Source organism: Austrofundulus limnaeus, unplaced genomic scaffold, assembly GCF_001266775.1.
Source record: "Austrofundulus limnaeus strain Quisiro unplaced genomic scaffold, Austrofundulus_limnaeus-1.0 Scaffold1031, whole genome shotgun sequence".
NCBI lineage: Eukaryota > Metazoa > Chordata > Actinopteri > Cyprinodontiformes > Rivulidae > Austrofundulus > Austrofundulus limnaeus.
In genome coordinates, this window is record NW_013953433.1 from 10657 (window position 1) to 29219 (window position 18563).

Sequence of the window (18563 nt, forward strand, 5' to 3'; positions counted from 1 at the left end):
TGGCAGCCATTTATATCTTATGTAGAAAAAAATTCAGCAGATAACTTTGTGTAAAGGTCAAATATTGGTTCTTTGTACACAAACCTGTGCCTTGTATCGACTGATGTATGAATACAAGATGGATTCATGTTGTGGTAGTAGATCCGGTATAGGAGGGGAGGGATTTCGGGTGTGTGTGTCTTTGTCAGTTTGTTCTTTTTTGTGGTTTATGTTAAAAATAATTTAAAAAAGACCTTGATAAAAAAAAAAATGCAGTCGGGCGAAAGAGCATCCCTTATGGGACACATTCAATTTGGTTGAAAATATGGGACATCCCGGCTACTAACAATGCTAACGTTTGAGCTAACATTAAACACTCAGGTTTCTCAGGAGTGGAGGAGGCAAATGGCCGGCTGACTGCTCCTAACTAGTGATCAGAGGTTAAAATAGAACACAAACCTTAATTTAAAATCAATACATTATCAAGAAATAACATATTGCGATATTCCAGTGTACATGTTCAATGGTAAATGGACTGTACTTATGTAGCACCTTTCTATCCAACCAGGATACTCAAAGCACTTCACAGTATCTGTGCCCTCATGTACCCATTCTCACAGCAGTCTACCTTTCTACAAAATTAATCTAGATAAACCATTTAATAGAAACCAGTCAGTGCTTGAATCACATTCTTACACAGATGGGACACACATCAGAGGCAGTGGGGGTTCAGTATCTTACCTAGGGACACTTCAACATGTGACTGAATGGCAGGAGAATCAAACAGCCAACTCTCTCATTGGAGGACGACTCCCCTAACCACTTGGCCAAAGCTGTCCAAAGAGATGACTGTCAAACTCCCACTCCCCCCTTATGTAGTGATATTTTTTACACTCCTACTGAATACATACCAGTACTTAAATCCAATGTTATCTATATATGCTTGCATATTTATTGAAAGGTTTTGATTTCCATTGAGGTTTTCTATCAGAAACAATTGATTAGAGGGGTTAAAAATAAAGTGCATTGAAATTTAAATTGTACTTGTAGGATATTTAATGCCATATTTTGATTGGTTGTCCAATAAAATTTGTTTATGGAAATTTCAGTCATTTTGATTTTTGTTTTCCTATAATTGATTCATTGTTTTTTTGTACCTGCACAAGATTTGTGACACTCGGACCTAATTAGTCACTTGTGATAATGCCATTCTCAGCTGATGTTCAGACCTTTTAAAAGTAGTTTTCAGATGTCACTATGGTTAGAGGCCTGAGTGGTGGAGGGTTTCCTTTTAAATGTGTTTTTACTCTGAGTACATATTTACAGCATATCGTAAATCAAACGTGGGCATTGTTCTGCTCCGGTCATTCATTACTAATGACAGCATTCAGGTAAGATGTTTATGAGCTGGGCTGTTAGGAGCAGTAAGTCATTCTGTCAGGAGAGGAGCGGAGTGGGGTCAAAATGAGCTGAAACAAAAGGTGGWCAGAGTGAGGAAAACGAAATCATATAGAGGAAGTGAGGGTGGGAGTTGGTGTGAACAGGCTGGAGAAGCAAAGCTGATGGAGTGTGGGGGAAAGAACCAGTAGGCATGTCTGAAGGGAAGCTTTTATTTACAGGAAAATGTATTCTTGCCCCCCCCCCCCCAACACTTCCATACTCTGGCTATCATGTTTCATGTGCCAATCAATAATTTATAGCTGTCGCTCCGGAGCAATGAACCCACCCAGACCTTACACCCCCCCCCCTCCACACACACACACACACACACCTCCCTGAATGACAGATGAGGGTGAGAATGAGTGCTGGGCAAAGTGAAAAGCAGGACAGGCGTAAAAGCAGAGGGCGGGGAATTCTGAAAAAAAAAAGCGGCAAATGGTGAAAGTGACAGAAGAGGCAGAGCAGCAAGAACATGACTGACAGATAAATGGCTGAACATGACTCTGGATAAATAACCACATGCATGATGAAGGTGGTGAGGAATTTCCCTCAGATAATGAAATTATACAGTAAAAAAATGTCTGGCAATTTTCATTCTCTTTGAGAACTAATTACAGAACTAAGAGAGAAAATGTCAGCTTTGTGACATCAAAGTATAAATGCTGCCTACCCATTTATTTTCTCCTATTTGCGACTTGTTGTTTTACCTAAGCTGCTTTTAGCTTCGGCCCACGGCAYGCTGCTATCCTCCAAGATAAGAAACATAGCAGCGTGCACAGTTGAGGAAGAGGAGTGGTAAATTTGTATACATGCGTGCGTGATTGTGTGGGCACAGTTTTCTTTAGTTGTTCATGTGTGTTATAAGTTTCCATTTGGAATAAATGTTTTCCTGGTCAGTGTTTGATTTTTTTTTCTGTTTTGAGCTTCGTTGTGGTTCTTGTGTTTGTTTTTGTGTATTTCACCTGATGAGTCTCTGTTTTTCCCTGAGACATCAGATCAGCTTTCCTCAGTCTGGATCCTGCTCCCCAGACCTGCCACRCCCATTCTCACCTGTTTTGTTTAGCTCAGCAGTTYATCATATTCCCATCAGCCTTAGCCCCATTTTACCTCACTGTGCTCACTTAAGCATTCGGTGGAGAAGAATGCATTCCTACTGCATTTCCAGTTTCCTTCTTCGCCCTCCATGTGTCCTGTTTATGTAAGTTTTACTACAGCCATTTGTTTAGTTTGTAATAAAGTTTTGTTTTTGAGCTCTTTGTGTTGGTTGGCATTCATGGGTCGAAATCCTTTGTGCAATCATGACATTAGGTTCTGTGGTTGTGGTGGGAGAAGCATGAAGCCCTGACAAAATTGTTCAAATTTTCCCATGTGTCATAGCATTTCAGGTGAAGCTTTTACAGAAGCGTCTAGAATCTTAATGAAGCTGGATAATACAGTGGTGATACACTAGTTAGGGGAGTGACTTGGTGGTTAGACTTGCAAACACGTGCTCGTGTCTTTGTCTTGGTCTATGGGCTGTAAGGCATTAAAAACCACCACCTCAACATAACACCTGCTCTTGTGATTCTATGTGGTTTGGTGAACTGGGCGACCTGTTGCTAAAACAATGTCAGTGTCGCAAGAGGGTCAAGAGGCGGTGGAGATGTGGACAGAGGGGTAAAGCAGGAGGTAGTATAGGAGAAGAAGAATTAGGCCTCTGTGTCCGACTGGGTTGGCTTTGTCTATTAAAATATTAGCACTTGAATACAAAAGGTTTTGGTAATATACTGTATGTGACCCATCACATCGAAACAATGATTAAGTCAAAAAGTGGTATATGGAGAAATAGGCAAATATATTGTTTTGATATGAACACTTACAAAAATTTCATTTCGTCAAAATATAACAAATAAAAGCTTTATCAATGTATCATTTGAATGAGCTGTCTGAAATATAATTATAAAAAAAATTGTGAAGCACTTTTTTGAGCTCTAACAACAAAAAAACTGATTTTGAGGAAAAAATGCCTTTAAATTTTGAGATTTTCCCTGTGAGATAGCAACATTTTTTTCTTTCCATCTTGGAAATCTCAAGATTTAAATACTATTTGAGATTTCCTCTTCAGAAGGAAATGAAAACTTACTCAAAAAAGTTACATAAAATTAAGGTCCAGCCCAAATACTATTGTGTTATTTTAACCAATAAGACAAATTGAGGCCATTTATCCATTTATGATATCAGAATGATCCAGGTGTCAAAATGAAGCTTTCAAAGCCAGGAATCTGAAAATGTAATTACTGTAGGTCATTTTGACCAAATTTGACTTAATCATCATTTCGATATGATGGGTCACATATTACCTTAGGTCTGGCAAATCATTTAAAAATGTTTTCAGTTCAACTTTGTTTATATGCAGTACATTGTCGTTCACTTAAAACTTTCAGAGTATAGATGTTTAAAGGCAGTTTTGTGTACTCTACATAAAATGCAGTAAACCAAAACTACCACCAGTGCTTTTGCCTGACAAATTTCTGTGTACAGATTAGTTAAAAAGATCCACTGTTTGTCTTCCCACTGAAAGCAAACAGAGCCCTCGGCTGGCACCATTCAGTGGCAATTCTTTTAAAATTTATTGACATAAGACTGGCTTTTTGTTGACAAAAGGGATAAAGAAAAAAAAAAGCAATTTTGGACTTTTCTTCAATCACTAGGATAAATACAAAGTGGAAGAGAGGTTTAGTTTTTCTCAGTTSAGAAACATTTTAGGCTTTACTTTAAGGCCCAACATGTAAAGTACTCTTCACTTATATTCAAATGATCACACTGCAGGTTCTTACAAACCTCCTGACAACAGTCATGAGGGAAATCAGACCATCTAMATACCTAAACTGCAAGATAACCTTTGGAAATCTGTCAGGCAAGAACATCAGCCACCTCAAAAACAGAAAGTTGATTTTTTTTAATTGAACTGCAGATTTCAGAACCAACTCCTGCATAATTTTGTTGTTTTGAACTTGTGAAGGGGAAATCACTTCAGACTAAAATCAGACCAAATCAATGCACTTTTGTTTTCTCCCAGTCAGTCATTTCTGATTCAGCTGTTGTTTTAATTCTTCTGTATCTTCTTCTTTTGTTCACTTACATTGCATTTCTCCCCTGTGGAGTTTTATTTTTATTAGCTCAAAAACTTAAGGCGCACAATAAAACAAAAGAAATGCTAAAAATAAGATTAAAGTCACAGTTTATGGCTTAGTGGATTTTTTTTCCCTGAGTGACATCATCAAACATTGCAAGTTGGTGACAGTTCTCAGTGTTAAAATAAAAATAATATATTAGAAAAATTKAAATGAAAGTAACGTTTATTTCTTTCTTTTCGCAGTGAGGGATGATGATGACTTCCTTAGCCTGAGTGAACTCCCAGAAACCTTTCCTTCCGACCCTCCAGAGCCCTTACCTCACTTCCTGTTTGAACCAGAGGAAGGCTACATTGTCAAGAACAAGCCTGTCAATCTCTACTGCAAAGCAACGCCTGCCACACAGATTTACTTTAAGTGCAACAGTGAGTGGGTTCATCAGAAGGACCACACTGTGGAGGAGAAGGTTGACGAAAACTCAGGTGAGTGGAAGCTAAATGCACAAAAACAAAAAACCCTTCAATCCACAAAGCACTTGAAAAGAAACAAAATGGGCACACAAGAACAGTTAAGGTAGTACTTAACTGGGCTGTGACTATTAGACTAACTGGTTAATGAACATTGTAAGAAAATAGTAAAACTATTGGTTTTAGTCTTAATGCATTCCAAATGTTTGAGACCAAATGACCAGTGGGTGGTGCAACACTGATTAGGGATGTTGACATTTCATCAGCAGCTGCTGCCATTTCCTTCCCAAACTGCTGTGACCAGATCTTGCAAGGCTGCTCTGTGCGTTTGCTTGTTATTTCCTCCTGCTTTGTTATTTCTATGAATTTCAACAAAGCGTGCTGACATCAGGTAGTTAGCACAGCCTTGTCTTCCAAGTTTTTAAGTTTAGTTGATACGTTTTGAAGGGACATTTAAAAAAAAATAGGATCAAATTAAATCACCCAAGTTTTTTTAGTGACCCCTTAAAGAAATAAGCTGCCATGAAGAACATTATTTTATCTGCCCTTGTTCCAAATTTGATAATGATTTGAAACATCAAAGTACGTTTTTTTAAATCCGGAATAGTGCTTGTTAGTAAAGTGTGTTGACGCTCGTCTTTGTCATTTGACACATTTAACACACTGTCATTGGTTGAGGAGCTTAGTTTACAAAATAAATGTCCACATTGTTTTTAAATTGTTTTATTTTCCTTCCTTTCTAAGACACATTGAGTTGATTTGATGCTGCAGTTTACCTGGTAATATTTTATACATTTTCTGTTACCTTTGCATTGGCTATTATTAAGTTTTCTTAGTTTTTTAGGATACAAGATGCTCCTACAAAAACCAGAATGTGAATCTTTTCCTAAAATTTCATGGCGATATTTTGAACACTGAGGAAGTTATGAGCAAAAATAGAAAACGAGAAGGTGAAATGGTCACAAAGGCCCCATTGGTTCTGCTGTGAACTGCAGCAAGAAAACCTGAGCTGATTTCACCTGAACAAACATCAATAACCTCCCTCATATTTGAGATCATCACATGATTTTGRTGTTATTTTGTACAGTTTGTAAAGTTCTTTTTGAATCTGCTGTTGGATTTAATATTGGAATAGGATAAAATAAATTATCCACATCCCTACACTGATTTGAGCAGCCAGTTTTTGAAAATCACAGCCTAATTTTGTGGATTTTGTGCTTGTAAAACTGTATTCTTGACCGTGCACATTATTTTGTTGTCCATCTCTTCCCACGTCACCCACTTTGACAGCTTGCACAATTGCATTGCATATTTGGACCAGTTCTTCAACAAATATTGATCACTTATGTGATTTTTAGTCCTCAACATTAGCTTGTTGTTTTCTGTCAGAAAAGAGCTCCCATGCCCATGTCAAAAACACAGCTTAAGTACTGTTGAGACTGGTTTGTGACACTGGTAACAAACATCAGATGGATGGGAGAATTTCTYACCAACTCTGATTAATTTGAGAGAAAATTTGTCGGACAAAGTTTTTGAACGTGTTTAAAAATCAAGCTCCAGGATTCAGTGCTTCTGTGACTCAAGAAAATTAAAAACATTCATGAACATTGCGAGACGTTCTGGAGACTTATCTTGCAAATTCTGTTGGCCACCTTGTCACACCCCAGTGAGAATCTATACTTGGACTTCTGTTTCTTGTCTTGTATTAGTTTGTGTTTCAATTCGTTCTGTGAGCAGTTCCCGAAAGAACATACTTAAACTGAAACAGTTTGTGAGGAAGAAAGCATAAATACGTAAATAATATTGGAAAAATGCAAATTAATATTTAGCACAGATACATGAGTAAAAAAACAGTCAAATCCAAACAATGAGGAAGGTGAGAACAGATCACAGTATTATACTTTTTTAATTATTTGTCTCTTGCAGCAGATGGTATTTCCAACAGTTCATTTAAAAAAGGCATGTGTTCCATATGTTTGCAAGGGAACATTAATTTGAAAGGTCTTAGCGTACACTAGACCTACAGATGGACTTATGATCAATGTTATTCCCTCTCATATAAATTAACTTTTTTGCCTTGAAGACACTTTGCTCTTTGGAGCACTTCACTGGTGGACTATAAGSAAACAGGGTCATGYTCCTAATTCAGCTGTTTAGCTATTTGTGCAGAAAGAGGTCACATGTCAGTTGTATGAGTGCAGCCGTGACAGTGCCAGTGCTGCACTTCAGTGTTCACAGGACACTTTAATAGGATCCAGTATGATGCACTGGACTGCAGCCAGCTCCACACTTGTCACTCGACAGCAAACGGCATTACTCTGCTGGCTAAGTAATGATGAATCGCACCGTTTCTTTGGCAGGAGGATAAAGACGTACACAGCCTGGTTTTTAGACTTAAGGTTGACATGGGTTTGGCTCTTGTGTATCCACCTGCTCGATAATGAACCCAGGTCCCCAGAGCAATGGGATTAAATACGGGCTGAGAACGACTGATTTAAAGTGGCTGCTGAGTGGGATACTGTGGAAAGCAGCAGTAGCACAAAGCTTCATGTTTGTYATGGATGTTACTTACTCCAGAGTGAACACAACAGGAGAACAAGGCAGGCTGAAGGTATTTTAGGGAGAATCCTTTTTGTAATTCAAGCCAAAACCTAAATACATTAAAATATGCTATGTGTGTGTGATGTTTGATGCATTACGTAGATGCTTAGTGTGTCTGCAGTAGTCCTAATTAAAGACCGACACAAATGCATCTAAGGCTACGTTCACACCGCAGGTCTTAATGCTCAGTTCCGATTTTTAGAAAAAATCTGATCTTTTTGTGTGAACGTTCACATTACATTTTAAATGTGACCTGCATCAGACCCCTGTGTGAACGCTCCACAGYACTGATGTGACACACATGCGCAGTAAAAGACGTGACGTCTCATCAGCCGTCTTGTTTGTTTACAGAGCTAGCATGGATGCTACATTTTGCGCATCGTATTGGAAGTTGTTGTTTAATCAGAGCCGATTAAATAATTATCTGACCTGCTTCTTTAGTTCAGTGTTTATATCTGAACCTGCCTCTGACCGGGATGCTCCAGTGAAGCTTTTTTTTGGAACGAAACTACGAGCTGGAAAAAAAGTATCGACCGAGTAGCTAACTTTAGGATCGATACTCTCCGCGACCCAGGCTGGACATCGTTATTATCATACTAATGAAAAGTAAAAAGATGAAGCAACTGGACTTGTGTTTTGGAGCTGTAAACACACGGAGCTACAGATTTAAACAGTGAGACTTGAGGTTAGTGTCTTATCGATCCTTCATCCCCTCCTCCCTGATGAAAAACGGCAGTCACTTTGAAAACATCAGACATATATCCGATTTAAAACCACATACTGAAACGGCCTGGGTCGGATTTGAAAAAATCGGATTTGTCTCGTTCAGACTGTCATAAAAAAATCGGAAATGAGTCAGAYGGGTCAAAAAAATCGGATTTGGGTYGGATTTGCCTGCAGTGTGAACRTAGCCTTAGCAGCACCATTTGAATTTACTTGTCATATTCCAACAGTCAAGGCAGAATAAAATAAATGCAATACAATATATGACAAATACATATGAGATGCAGAAAACAAGTTCAAGTAAGCTCCAGTTTTGTTGTTTATGTGGGAAGACTTGTTTTGCGATACATGACCATAATCTGTTCTATCAGCATGTTTTATTGTTTTTTATTCTTTGCTGATTACATTGAAATTTGTTAGGTAATTTATTCCACYGAGGATGCAAACACCTGGGTGAAACTGTGCGTTGTGATCCATCTATCTGTGCTCATCACTGTAATCATGTGGAGCTGCTTGACATTTATTAATCTCCTGTTCCCCATTCATTTACAAGCTGCTGGGTTCCAAACAGTGTCTTATTAGGAGGAAATTCTATTCAATTAACAACCCGCGGATTTAACTTGTCACCCTGTATAGCAATTGACATCATGAAAAGTGTCAAGAATAGGAATTACTCTGCTAAAAAAGGGGGAGAAAATAAAAGTATTTTTTCAATGTAACATTCAGAAAGGAACCACTGGATGTATAGCATTAGTCAACTCTACTTAAAATGGCCAGATGAATTTGACATAAGCTAAAGAAAAATGTCTATAACTGATTTAATAATTATTTTGYAGAAATTGAACCAAAATTAGTGTGACAGTAGCAAGTCATTCACAAACCATTGAGTGCAAAACCTTTTTTTGCTTTAAATTTTGGCATTAAATCAACCAACACTAAAATACTTTGACTTAGTTGTATTCACAGATATTTTGCCAAATTTGATAGATAGTCCCCTCCATTTCTATTACTCTGATGGCTAATGCATTTCACAGCATCACATTACGTTTCACATAACTGACCAAAATGGCCATAACGCTTTCTTTTTTTTTTATCATAAAATGGCTTTTATTTAAAATTCTGGCATGGATGGAAGTGGTGATATGAATTCCTGCAAGGTACACTGAACAATTATTTGATTTTGTTTTCAAACAGACCTTGAATTAAATCAGTTTTTGAAAAAAAATACTATTTGGGTCTCTYTGAACCAATGCATATTGTGATAATGATGACACTCCCATAGTGACTTACCRCACTCATTCAAAGTATTTAGGCCACCTTTGAACAACAAAGAGATTATAAAGTGATTATATATTATGCAACATTGTTTTATTGAATTGGTCTGAAAATGACTGCAGTCTGTGCCTGATAAATTCACTCTGTGTGTGCTCTGGGTATCTGTTGGCCCAAGTGAAAAGCTGTTTTTCTTCTCTTTGTTTGTTTTTTTTTTTATTTGCTGCTTCACAAACACAGAAGCATTGACCCCCATACCGCTTTTATTATCCGTCTTCCTGCTCTGTCCTCTTTTTATTACCCCCCGCTACACACACACACACGACACACACACACACACACAAACACATACACTTTCCCCCCCCCCTTCTTCTGCATCATGCTGGTTTGGCTGTACTCTGTTACTGAAACCGGAGAGAGCGGAGGCAGATAAAACCTGAGATTGAGAATGCAGGGTAGAGATGATGGAGGAATGCTGAAGAAGGGGGCTGTTGATACAGTTAGAGAGGCGAACAGATATCAGGGAGCCACACAGAGGAGAAAGATGATACATATCCTGTTGTTTTCCCTCTGTTTCTTTYCCCCSCTCCATTATTCATGCTTTAGAGTTTAAAGGAAAGAAAAGTGTTGATTTTAAAGATAAAGATCAAATGTGTACGTTCAACAGGAAGAGCACCAAAACATGAACTTGTTTCTGTCAGTCAAGCCTTTGTGTGTGTGACAGCATTCCATTATYCAAAGCAAGAGTTCAGATGTTTTTGAAGTGAGGTTCTGTGGGAGTGTTATGAACAATTAATATCATATCTGTTGTAGATAGGTTCAGAGAATGAGCTCAGTTTGGGGAAATAAGTTAAGATTAGGTCTAAAAAATGAACAATTAGTCAGAGTGTGGCCAAGTCCAAAGTGAACTGCCATCATCCTAAATACAGTATACTGCAAACACTATATCAAATAAAATGGAAGGAAGCAGAAAGACGAAAAAATCCTGTAATGTCTGACTATATACAGCGGGTAAAATAAGTATTGAACACGTCACCATTTTTCTCAGTAAATATATTACTAGGAGTGCTAATGACGTGAAATTTTCACCAGATGTTGGTAACAACCCAAGTGATCCATACATACAAAGAAATCAAACCATAAATGTCCAGAAATGAAGTTATTTGTAATAATGTGGAATGGCACAGGGAAAAAGTATTGAACACRCTTACTGAAATTCATCTAATACTTTGTACAAAAGCCTTTGTTGTCAATGACAGCTTCAAGACGCCTCCTGTATGGAGAAACTAGTGGCATGCATTGCTCAGGTGTGATTTTGGCCCATTCTTCCACACAAACAGTCTTCAAATCTTGAAGGTTTCGTGGACCTCTTCTATGAACTCTGATCTTTAGTTCTTTCCATAGATTTTCTGTTGGATTCAGGTCAGGTGATTGGCTGGGCCATTCCAGCAGCTTTAGTTTCTTTCTCTGAAACCAACTGAGAGTTTCCTTGGCTTTGTGTTTGGGCTCATTGTCTTGCTGAAATGTCCAGCCACGTTTCATCTTCATCATCCTGGTAGATGGAAGCAGATTTTTATCAAGAATGTCTCTGTACATTTTTCCACTCATCCTTCCTTCAATTATTTGAAGTTTGCCAGTACCATATGCTGAAAAACAGCCCCACACCATGATGTTCCCACCTCCAAACTTCACTGTTGGTATGGTGTTTTTGGGCTGATGTGCAGTGCCATTTGACCTCCAAACATGATGTGGATTCTGGCATCCAAACAGTTCAATGTTGGTCTCATCTGACCAGACTATWTTCTCCCAGTATTACACAGGCTTGTTTAAATGTTGTGCAGCAAACTTTAAAGGAGCTTCAACATGCTGTTTCTTCAGCAGTGGAGTCTTGCGTGGTGAGCGTGCATACAGGCCATGGTGGTTCAGTGCATTACTTATTGTTTTCTTTGAAACAATCGTACCTGCTAATTCCAGATCTTTCTGAAGCTCTCCACAAGTGGTCCTTGGCTCTTGGACAACTCTTCTGATAATTCTTTTCACTCCTCTGTCAGAAATCTTGTCAGGAGCACCTGGTCGTGGTCGGTTAATGGTGAAATAATGTTCTTTCCACTTCTGAATTATGRCCCCAACAGTGCTCACTGGAACCTTCAGAAGTTTAGACATTCTTCTGTAACCGATGCCATCATTATGCTTTGCAACAATAAGGTTGTGAAGGTCTTGAGAGAGCTCTTTACTTTTACCCATCATCAGATGTTTCTTGTGTGATACCTGGCCATCATTTGGGACTGAACCAGCTGGTATTAACTTGCACTGACAAGGGGCAGGCTTGCTTTCTAATTACTGAGAGAGTTCAGCTGGTGTCTTGGCTTTCCATGCCTTTTTACACCTCCCTTTCTTTATGTGTTCAATACTTTTTCCCTGTGCCATTCCATATTATTACAAATAACTTCATTTCTGCACATTTGTGGTTTGATTTCTTTGTATGTATGGATCACTTGGGTTGTTACTGACATCTGGTGAAAATTTAATGTCATTAGCACCTCTAGTAATATATTTACTGAGAAAAATGTTGACGTGTTCAATACTTATTTTACACGCTGTATATAAACGCTTTGTAAGAGCAAACATTTAGACACCTACGAATGGCCACCGCAGACAATTTAAAGATTTCTCAAACATGCATGAATGAGTCAAAGCAACAGTCTGGGAATGTGCTTGATGAGGGAATAACAATATAGCATTGGGTCACCATTCAATTGAGAGGGGGTGCAAGTTTTATTCTCTTACCAGCTTTACTGCTTATCACAGCGTGTTTGACAAACATAGCTACCTCGAACCCTCTACTGCGTCTTTGTGCCCCTCACTCAAAGCAGAACACATTTCTAACAGCACAAATGCTTAAAAGGACAACCATCTTCTTGGTAGATACATCTAATAGTGCAGCAATATGTTTGCTAAACGTCCTTATAAATAAATGTGACTTTAGATGACAACCAGATTACACGTTTCTGTGAAGAGAATTTCTTCAGTGTTTGTTTAAGCAGCATCTCAGTATGTCTCCATTAGCCTTGAAGTGAGCTAATGACATMTTGTGTACTAAGTTACTTACTTTGTCTCCATTAGCCAAAGTGTGAATGGTTATTAGTCTGCTAGCAATGACCTGTGACTCTGTGTGCACACACACACTTACACACATACATTAATGGCATGCACAGTATTGGCTTTGGTGATTTGTGACCTCTTTCCCTCCTTTGCTGCCATCTCCCTCGTATTGATTTCTTCTCGTCTTTGTCTTTTTTTTTTGCTTCTCCTCTCTCTCTTTTTAGATCTCTTTTGGCCTTCACTGCCATCCTTCTCTGTATTTTTTTTTTAATTTTCATTTTCTCTCTTTTGATATGCCTTTTGCTTTGTTTCTATTTCTTCCTGTGGATTATGAAGTATAATTGTTTAATTTGTTAACGAGCATCATGATTATTGAAAGTTAGCTTCCTGTGACTCTTGGTATGTGTGATAGCTGAGCATGCACAGCACATTTTCGGCTGATGTTTGTTTGCGTGCGTTTATGTCAGGTCTGAATTTTATTTGTTTTCAGTGCTTGTATGGTAATTTGAATATGTGTTTGTCGGATGCATGTGTGTTTTATGGGAATTGTTAGTTTGGTCCCGATTCCCCTCAGAACCTCTCTTGTGTCCTGGTTCGCTGAGTCCATGGAGTCAGCGATGGGCTCAGGCTGACACGCTCAGACACATTAACATGTACAAGCAAACACGGAGCTGCTCTGGGACTGGGACAATCAGTCACCATCGGTGCGAAAGCTATCATCTAAGTTTTTTTAAATTCTGTTCAGCCTCTCCCTTTCAAACTTGTTTCAGATAATGGTAATTTAATTTTGAACAGCACAGAGTTCATCCAGGTTGTATAAAGTATCATGGCCTTCACGCTAAATCACATTCTTCAAATGACTTTTCTTAATGATGAGCTGTTGAACTAATCACATGACTTGGTTTGATTATTGTTATGTTTGACATCTGTGACAGTAGTTTACAGTTAAGTCATCATGTCTAAAAATGATAAAAACATAATAAATGAGCTTATTTCCTTAAAATAAATCTGATGTATTCCTGCACAATATATTAAAACTAAAGCTAAGAAAGCCATAGAATGCATTTGAAAGAATATTTGTTTCATTAAAATTACTTGTATCTGTGTTCAGGAACATGACATTTATTCAGATTAGGTTTATGTAGAAATTGTGACATTGCGTGTTTTTTGTTCAACCATTTTTTCGAGCTGTTTTTGATCATGTTTAAATGGTACCACAACACATTTTTTTGGCCTTTTCTGCTGTTTTTCATGTCTTTTGTTTGCTTCCATTTACCCTCAAAATCTGTTCTGTCCTTGACTTATTTTTCTAAGAATCTGGTATTTTTATAAACTTGTCATTTCCTCCTTTTTTAAATTTAAAGACATAAGTCATTACAGTCCTGTTTTATTATGTTTTTCTTTTTAGTAGAAATACAAAAAGACACAAACACAAAGAAGAAAATGGGCAAAGATTCTTAGGAGAGAAGAAAATAATAAAGAAGCACATGTTTGTCAGCTGATTGGTTGTGTAAACACTGGTGAACTTTATTTTCTCTGCCCGTCTTTATGTTGCGATTAAGGTTGGATACCAGAGGGAAAAAACATCCAGTTTCAATATTGTTGCTGGATATTGGGATGTTGCAATAAACTCCCATTTTCCTTAGTCCTTATTTTTTTATTCTGTCATCAAGACACAATGTTTATTGTGTGTTTTTGTCACACAGCACACTGTGTGCATTATTTCCATTTTTATCTAAACCAAGTTAGGCCATCAAGGGCAGTGAGAGTCCATCAGATAAATATGACAAAGAACAAGATAGCAATTGGAATATAAAAGTGTATGAATCATTGCAGACCAAGCAGTTCTTTGCAATGTTGATTTCAGACTCAATCATTTTGTATTGACAAAAAATGTTTGATAAATTATGCAGCTCTCGTTAAATTTGCATGCTTGCATGTTTTACATTTATTTTAAAATAATGCGTGATTAGATCTTTAGAAATGTAAAACTGCAGAGCATATCAAAAATCTACTTGGGGTGTAAACAATAAAGCAAACTTCACAACCAAACTGCAGTTTGAATCAACTTTTTTAGGAGTTGTGCAACTCTGCTGATTCTAACAGCACAAAGTTTCACATTTTACCTGCATCCTGACAAATGTGTAAATAATTAATGACTTTAAAGCCATTATCTGGACCTCTGGGTTGTAAATATCTTTACTTCTGTTTTTCAGAGTTTCTTTCTTGTTAAAAGAAAAACTCATGAGATGTCCTAAGCATCCTTTACCCATTACTTCCTCCTCGTTAGATGCAGTAGAAGTGAAGATGTACGGCATAGCAAACATCTGGGCTGCTTCTGTCAGCAGTATTTTTTTGTATTTTTGTACTTTCATTCCCCAGCTGCCAATTAAACTCTGTTAGAAGAATTGAGAAGATGAGATTTTGGGTGTTAAACCCCAAAAGGTGAACTTTAGGTGACAGCACCTACTTGTCTGAGTCCTTGTCTTTCATTTTTTATCTACTTTTCTCCCCCCTCAGCTGGCAGCAGTCATTTTGTTGAGGTTCTGTCATGCTACTGAGACCCTAAAACCCACTCTTGTCTCCTGCCATCAGACTGACATGAATGCTCTGAGCACTCTATCTAGACAAAATAAATCACCGAGTGATCTGGGACTTTTAAAGCCTTAGGTATCTCAGTCACTTTTTCTTTTCCTCTCAATACTTGTGTTGTGAGCTTTGCAGAGGTAAACAATGGAAACATCTGAAGCTGTTTCAAATTCAGTGGCACAACTCCAGACTCGTGACGTCTAGATTGAACTTCTTGATGCTTAGTTCCAATGTTTTGATACTTTTCTCGTACTAAAAGTGACACAGAAAGGAAACGTGAAAATTTTGCAAACTTTTGTCTTCTTCTTAAATTCTATTTATTTATTTATTTATTTATTTATTTATTTATTTATTTATTTATTTATTTATTTATTTATTTATTTATTTATTTATTTATTTATTTTTGCTTTAGCATAATGAGTTTATGATGAATGAAAAATGAATGAATATATAAATAAATTAATCTCCTTGTTCTATAGTTAAAGGGGTGAGGTGGGGTGTATTATATGTTTTCCAGTAACAAACTTCAATTCCATAGTAATATTAAAATGCTGTAAATATAAAAGATGAATTTAACTTTATGTCATAGCTTATCTAAAAGCCCTGAAATTGGCCTGAGTCTCTTTAAGGGCCTCCTACCGTTTCTGACACTCCCAATTCAGCACGTCTTCACAACATGTTGCTGTTTACAACCTTTCATAAGAGCATTGTATTGTGTTGTGTTGTAAAAATAAAAGCAACATTRTACAGTCTGATAGTTTTGGAAAATGGCAACTTTGGATACAACTCAACCTTACTCAAACGATCTCATAAATGATTTCCAAAAATGAAGTGCGCTTTTGATGATCTATGAATCGTAACAAGAGGGCAGTCCCCTTGGCATCCAAAAATATGCTTCCTTGACAAAATAATGTTTTAATCCGAAATGAATGGGACTGAGAAGTTGTTCATATAACAGGCTCATCAGATGTGCAGTTCCACCAGGTGTTGTTGCAGCTACTTGTCTGGTTCATGTCTGTGTGAGGGAGGTGGGAAAGAAGGGTGCTCTGTGGGGCATGGCTGGGCACTGAACTCCTGGGAGGAGCTTTGGGTAAATATGTAACGCTTTGTAAGAGCAAACATTTAGACACCTACGAATGGCCACCGCAGACAATTTAAAGATTTCTTAAACATGCATGAATGAGTCAAAGCAACACTCTGGGAATGTGTTTGATGAGGGAATAACAACATAGCATGATTTAAAGCTCAAAATGTTGCATAATACCCCACCATAAACATATTCATGTTTGTTGCATGATGCTTCTTTGCCAGCGCTCTAGTTTAACAGTTGTACTGCTTCAGTGATTTAATAATGTTTCATTGTTTGCCTTTTTTAAACATGAAATTTTATAAGGCACATTTATGGTGATGAATTAGTTTTAAACATTGCTGCTATGACATTTAGATAGAAACTCATTTCCTGCCTCTGACTGAGTCACTAAGGCCTGTGGTTTCTGTTCTTGCAGATCCCATATGCTACCTTTAAATTTGTTTGAGTCCATTTGCCATAACTAGCTGTCTGGCTCATTTGAATCATTTACTTTAATTGCATTACTTTCCTCATTACTTTGCCAGTCATCATTCTCTCTGGTCTCCACCTCCTCCCTATCCCTTCTATCCTTCTTTTCCTCTCTCTCTTTTTCTTTTTTCTCATTGTAAATAGCCTGCTAGACATCTCAGATGTGCTGGTCATAATTATTTCTTCTGGCTGGCCAGTTTCTCAACCTCTGCCTTTCTTGATGTGTTCTGTTTTGCTTTTTCATCTTCAGCTGTGAAAGCGTATAATTCTCCCACTGTTGCTTGTTAGATTGAACACAGATACTGACACCGGTTCTGCACTGTCTTTAGTCACTGCSCTTACAGTCATTTTCTTCCCACCAGACCGGTTTCGTGATTGTATGTACAAGATTCATATTGCACGCTTCCCTGCCAGCTTGGCTCAAAAGTGGCTCGTCCTTCAGCTGTATGTCTCAACTTAACAGCTCAGAATCCACATATTTTGTCATCAAGCTGCCTTGAAATGCCTTTGCTCTTGTGTTCCTTTTAGTTATCAGCTAATATTTTTCTCTTTGTTTACCCCAATCCTGTCCCCTGGTTGTCACACACCGCCTTCTTCTCGTTCCCTTTTGCTTCTTTGCCATCTTGCTTGCTATAACTGGCTCTCCCTTGGAAAGAACTGACTGAGTTTTCATAAATAGGCCCAGGTTGGATCTGTGAAGCGCTACAGAGCCGGTTACTTGGGTCTTTGTAACACTACTGAACCTGAAATAAAGTGCCAAGTAACTGTTCTCTCATATTTTTTTTCCTATCTACTTCCCATTCACCGCAAACTTTTTACTTGACACTATTTTATCTTCTTTCCACTCTTTCTTTCCGTTTTACATTTTATTGCCCTCTTCCACCTCCTGGCCTGTCATCCTCTCTCCTCCRCTCACTGTGCTTTTGCTCTCTCTTCTTTCTACCAGCCTTCTTTTTTCTTCTTCTCATTTAACTTGTGCCTTCCTTTCCCACTCAGTTTGGCTAACCTTTTTTTTTTATTTAATCAGTCCTCTTTTCATCTCTTCCCTCTTTTTTATGTTTTTGAACATGTGGCTTCAAACTTCTCAGTGTCTTTTATGACCTGCTTCTGCTCGTCTCTTCTTCTTGCACCTTTCCTGTAWCGCACATAATTTCACCCCAAGTTCATCCCTGCACTCCTCGTTTGGTATTTTCCTCTGTGGCGCCGCTCTATCATAGCTCCCTTGTAGTCCTATCAGTAGGGTGCAGCTATTTAAACCCTGTATTTATTCTCTGCTTTGGAGCTACAGTACTTTCAAAGCACCAAAGAAAAGAAGGGATAGGAGTGTAGAGGTAACCCTGGTGAAAAAAAACTTTTCTATTGTTTTTTCTTTGTCTTTGATTTTAATTTTTTTTACACTTATAAGAAGAAAATCATTTTAAAGTGTTTTTATTTTCTTTAAGTGAATAGAACAACAGGTTCTATATGTTATCTCATTTAATCTTCTATTAGAGGTTTCAATCAATATAATCAAAGTTTTATTGATTTAGTCTTTGCATATCTCTCTTTATTTTAGAGTGTAACAGTGAAAAGAAAATGAGTGAAATGTGTTTTATTTTGCTTTTTCTTAGTACTATTATTAGTCATGGTTTAATCATTCTTCTTAGTTGGTTTAAAGATTAATAATTGTGTACTATTAATATTCATTATTAATCCATTTGTGCAGTGATGTGATTTTTA

General features: G+C 37.6%; 1 protein-coding gene across 2 annotated transcripts in view; it reads left to right on the top strand.

Annotated features, from left to right (window-relative positions):
- The window catches only part of LOC106533826 (netrin receptor UNC5C), a 74079-nt gene that overhangs the window by 7882 nt on the left and 47634 nt on the right, over positions 1–18563 (top strand). For both annotated transcript variants that reach the window (XM_014030266.1, XM_014030267.1), the window contains exon 2: positions 4778–5014. In XM_014030266.1, coding sequence (XP_013885720.1) covers positions 4778–5014 — 237 coding nt within the window. The remainder of the gene's footprint in view (positions 1–4777; positions 5015–18563) is intronic.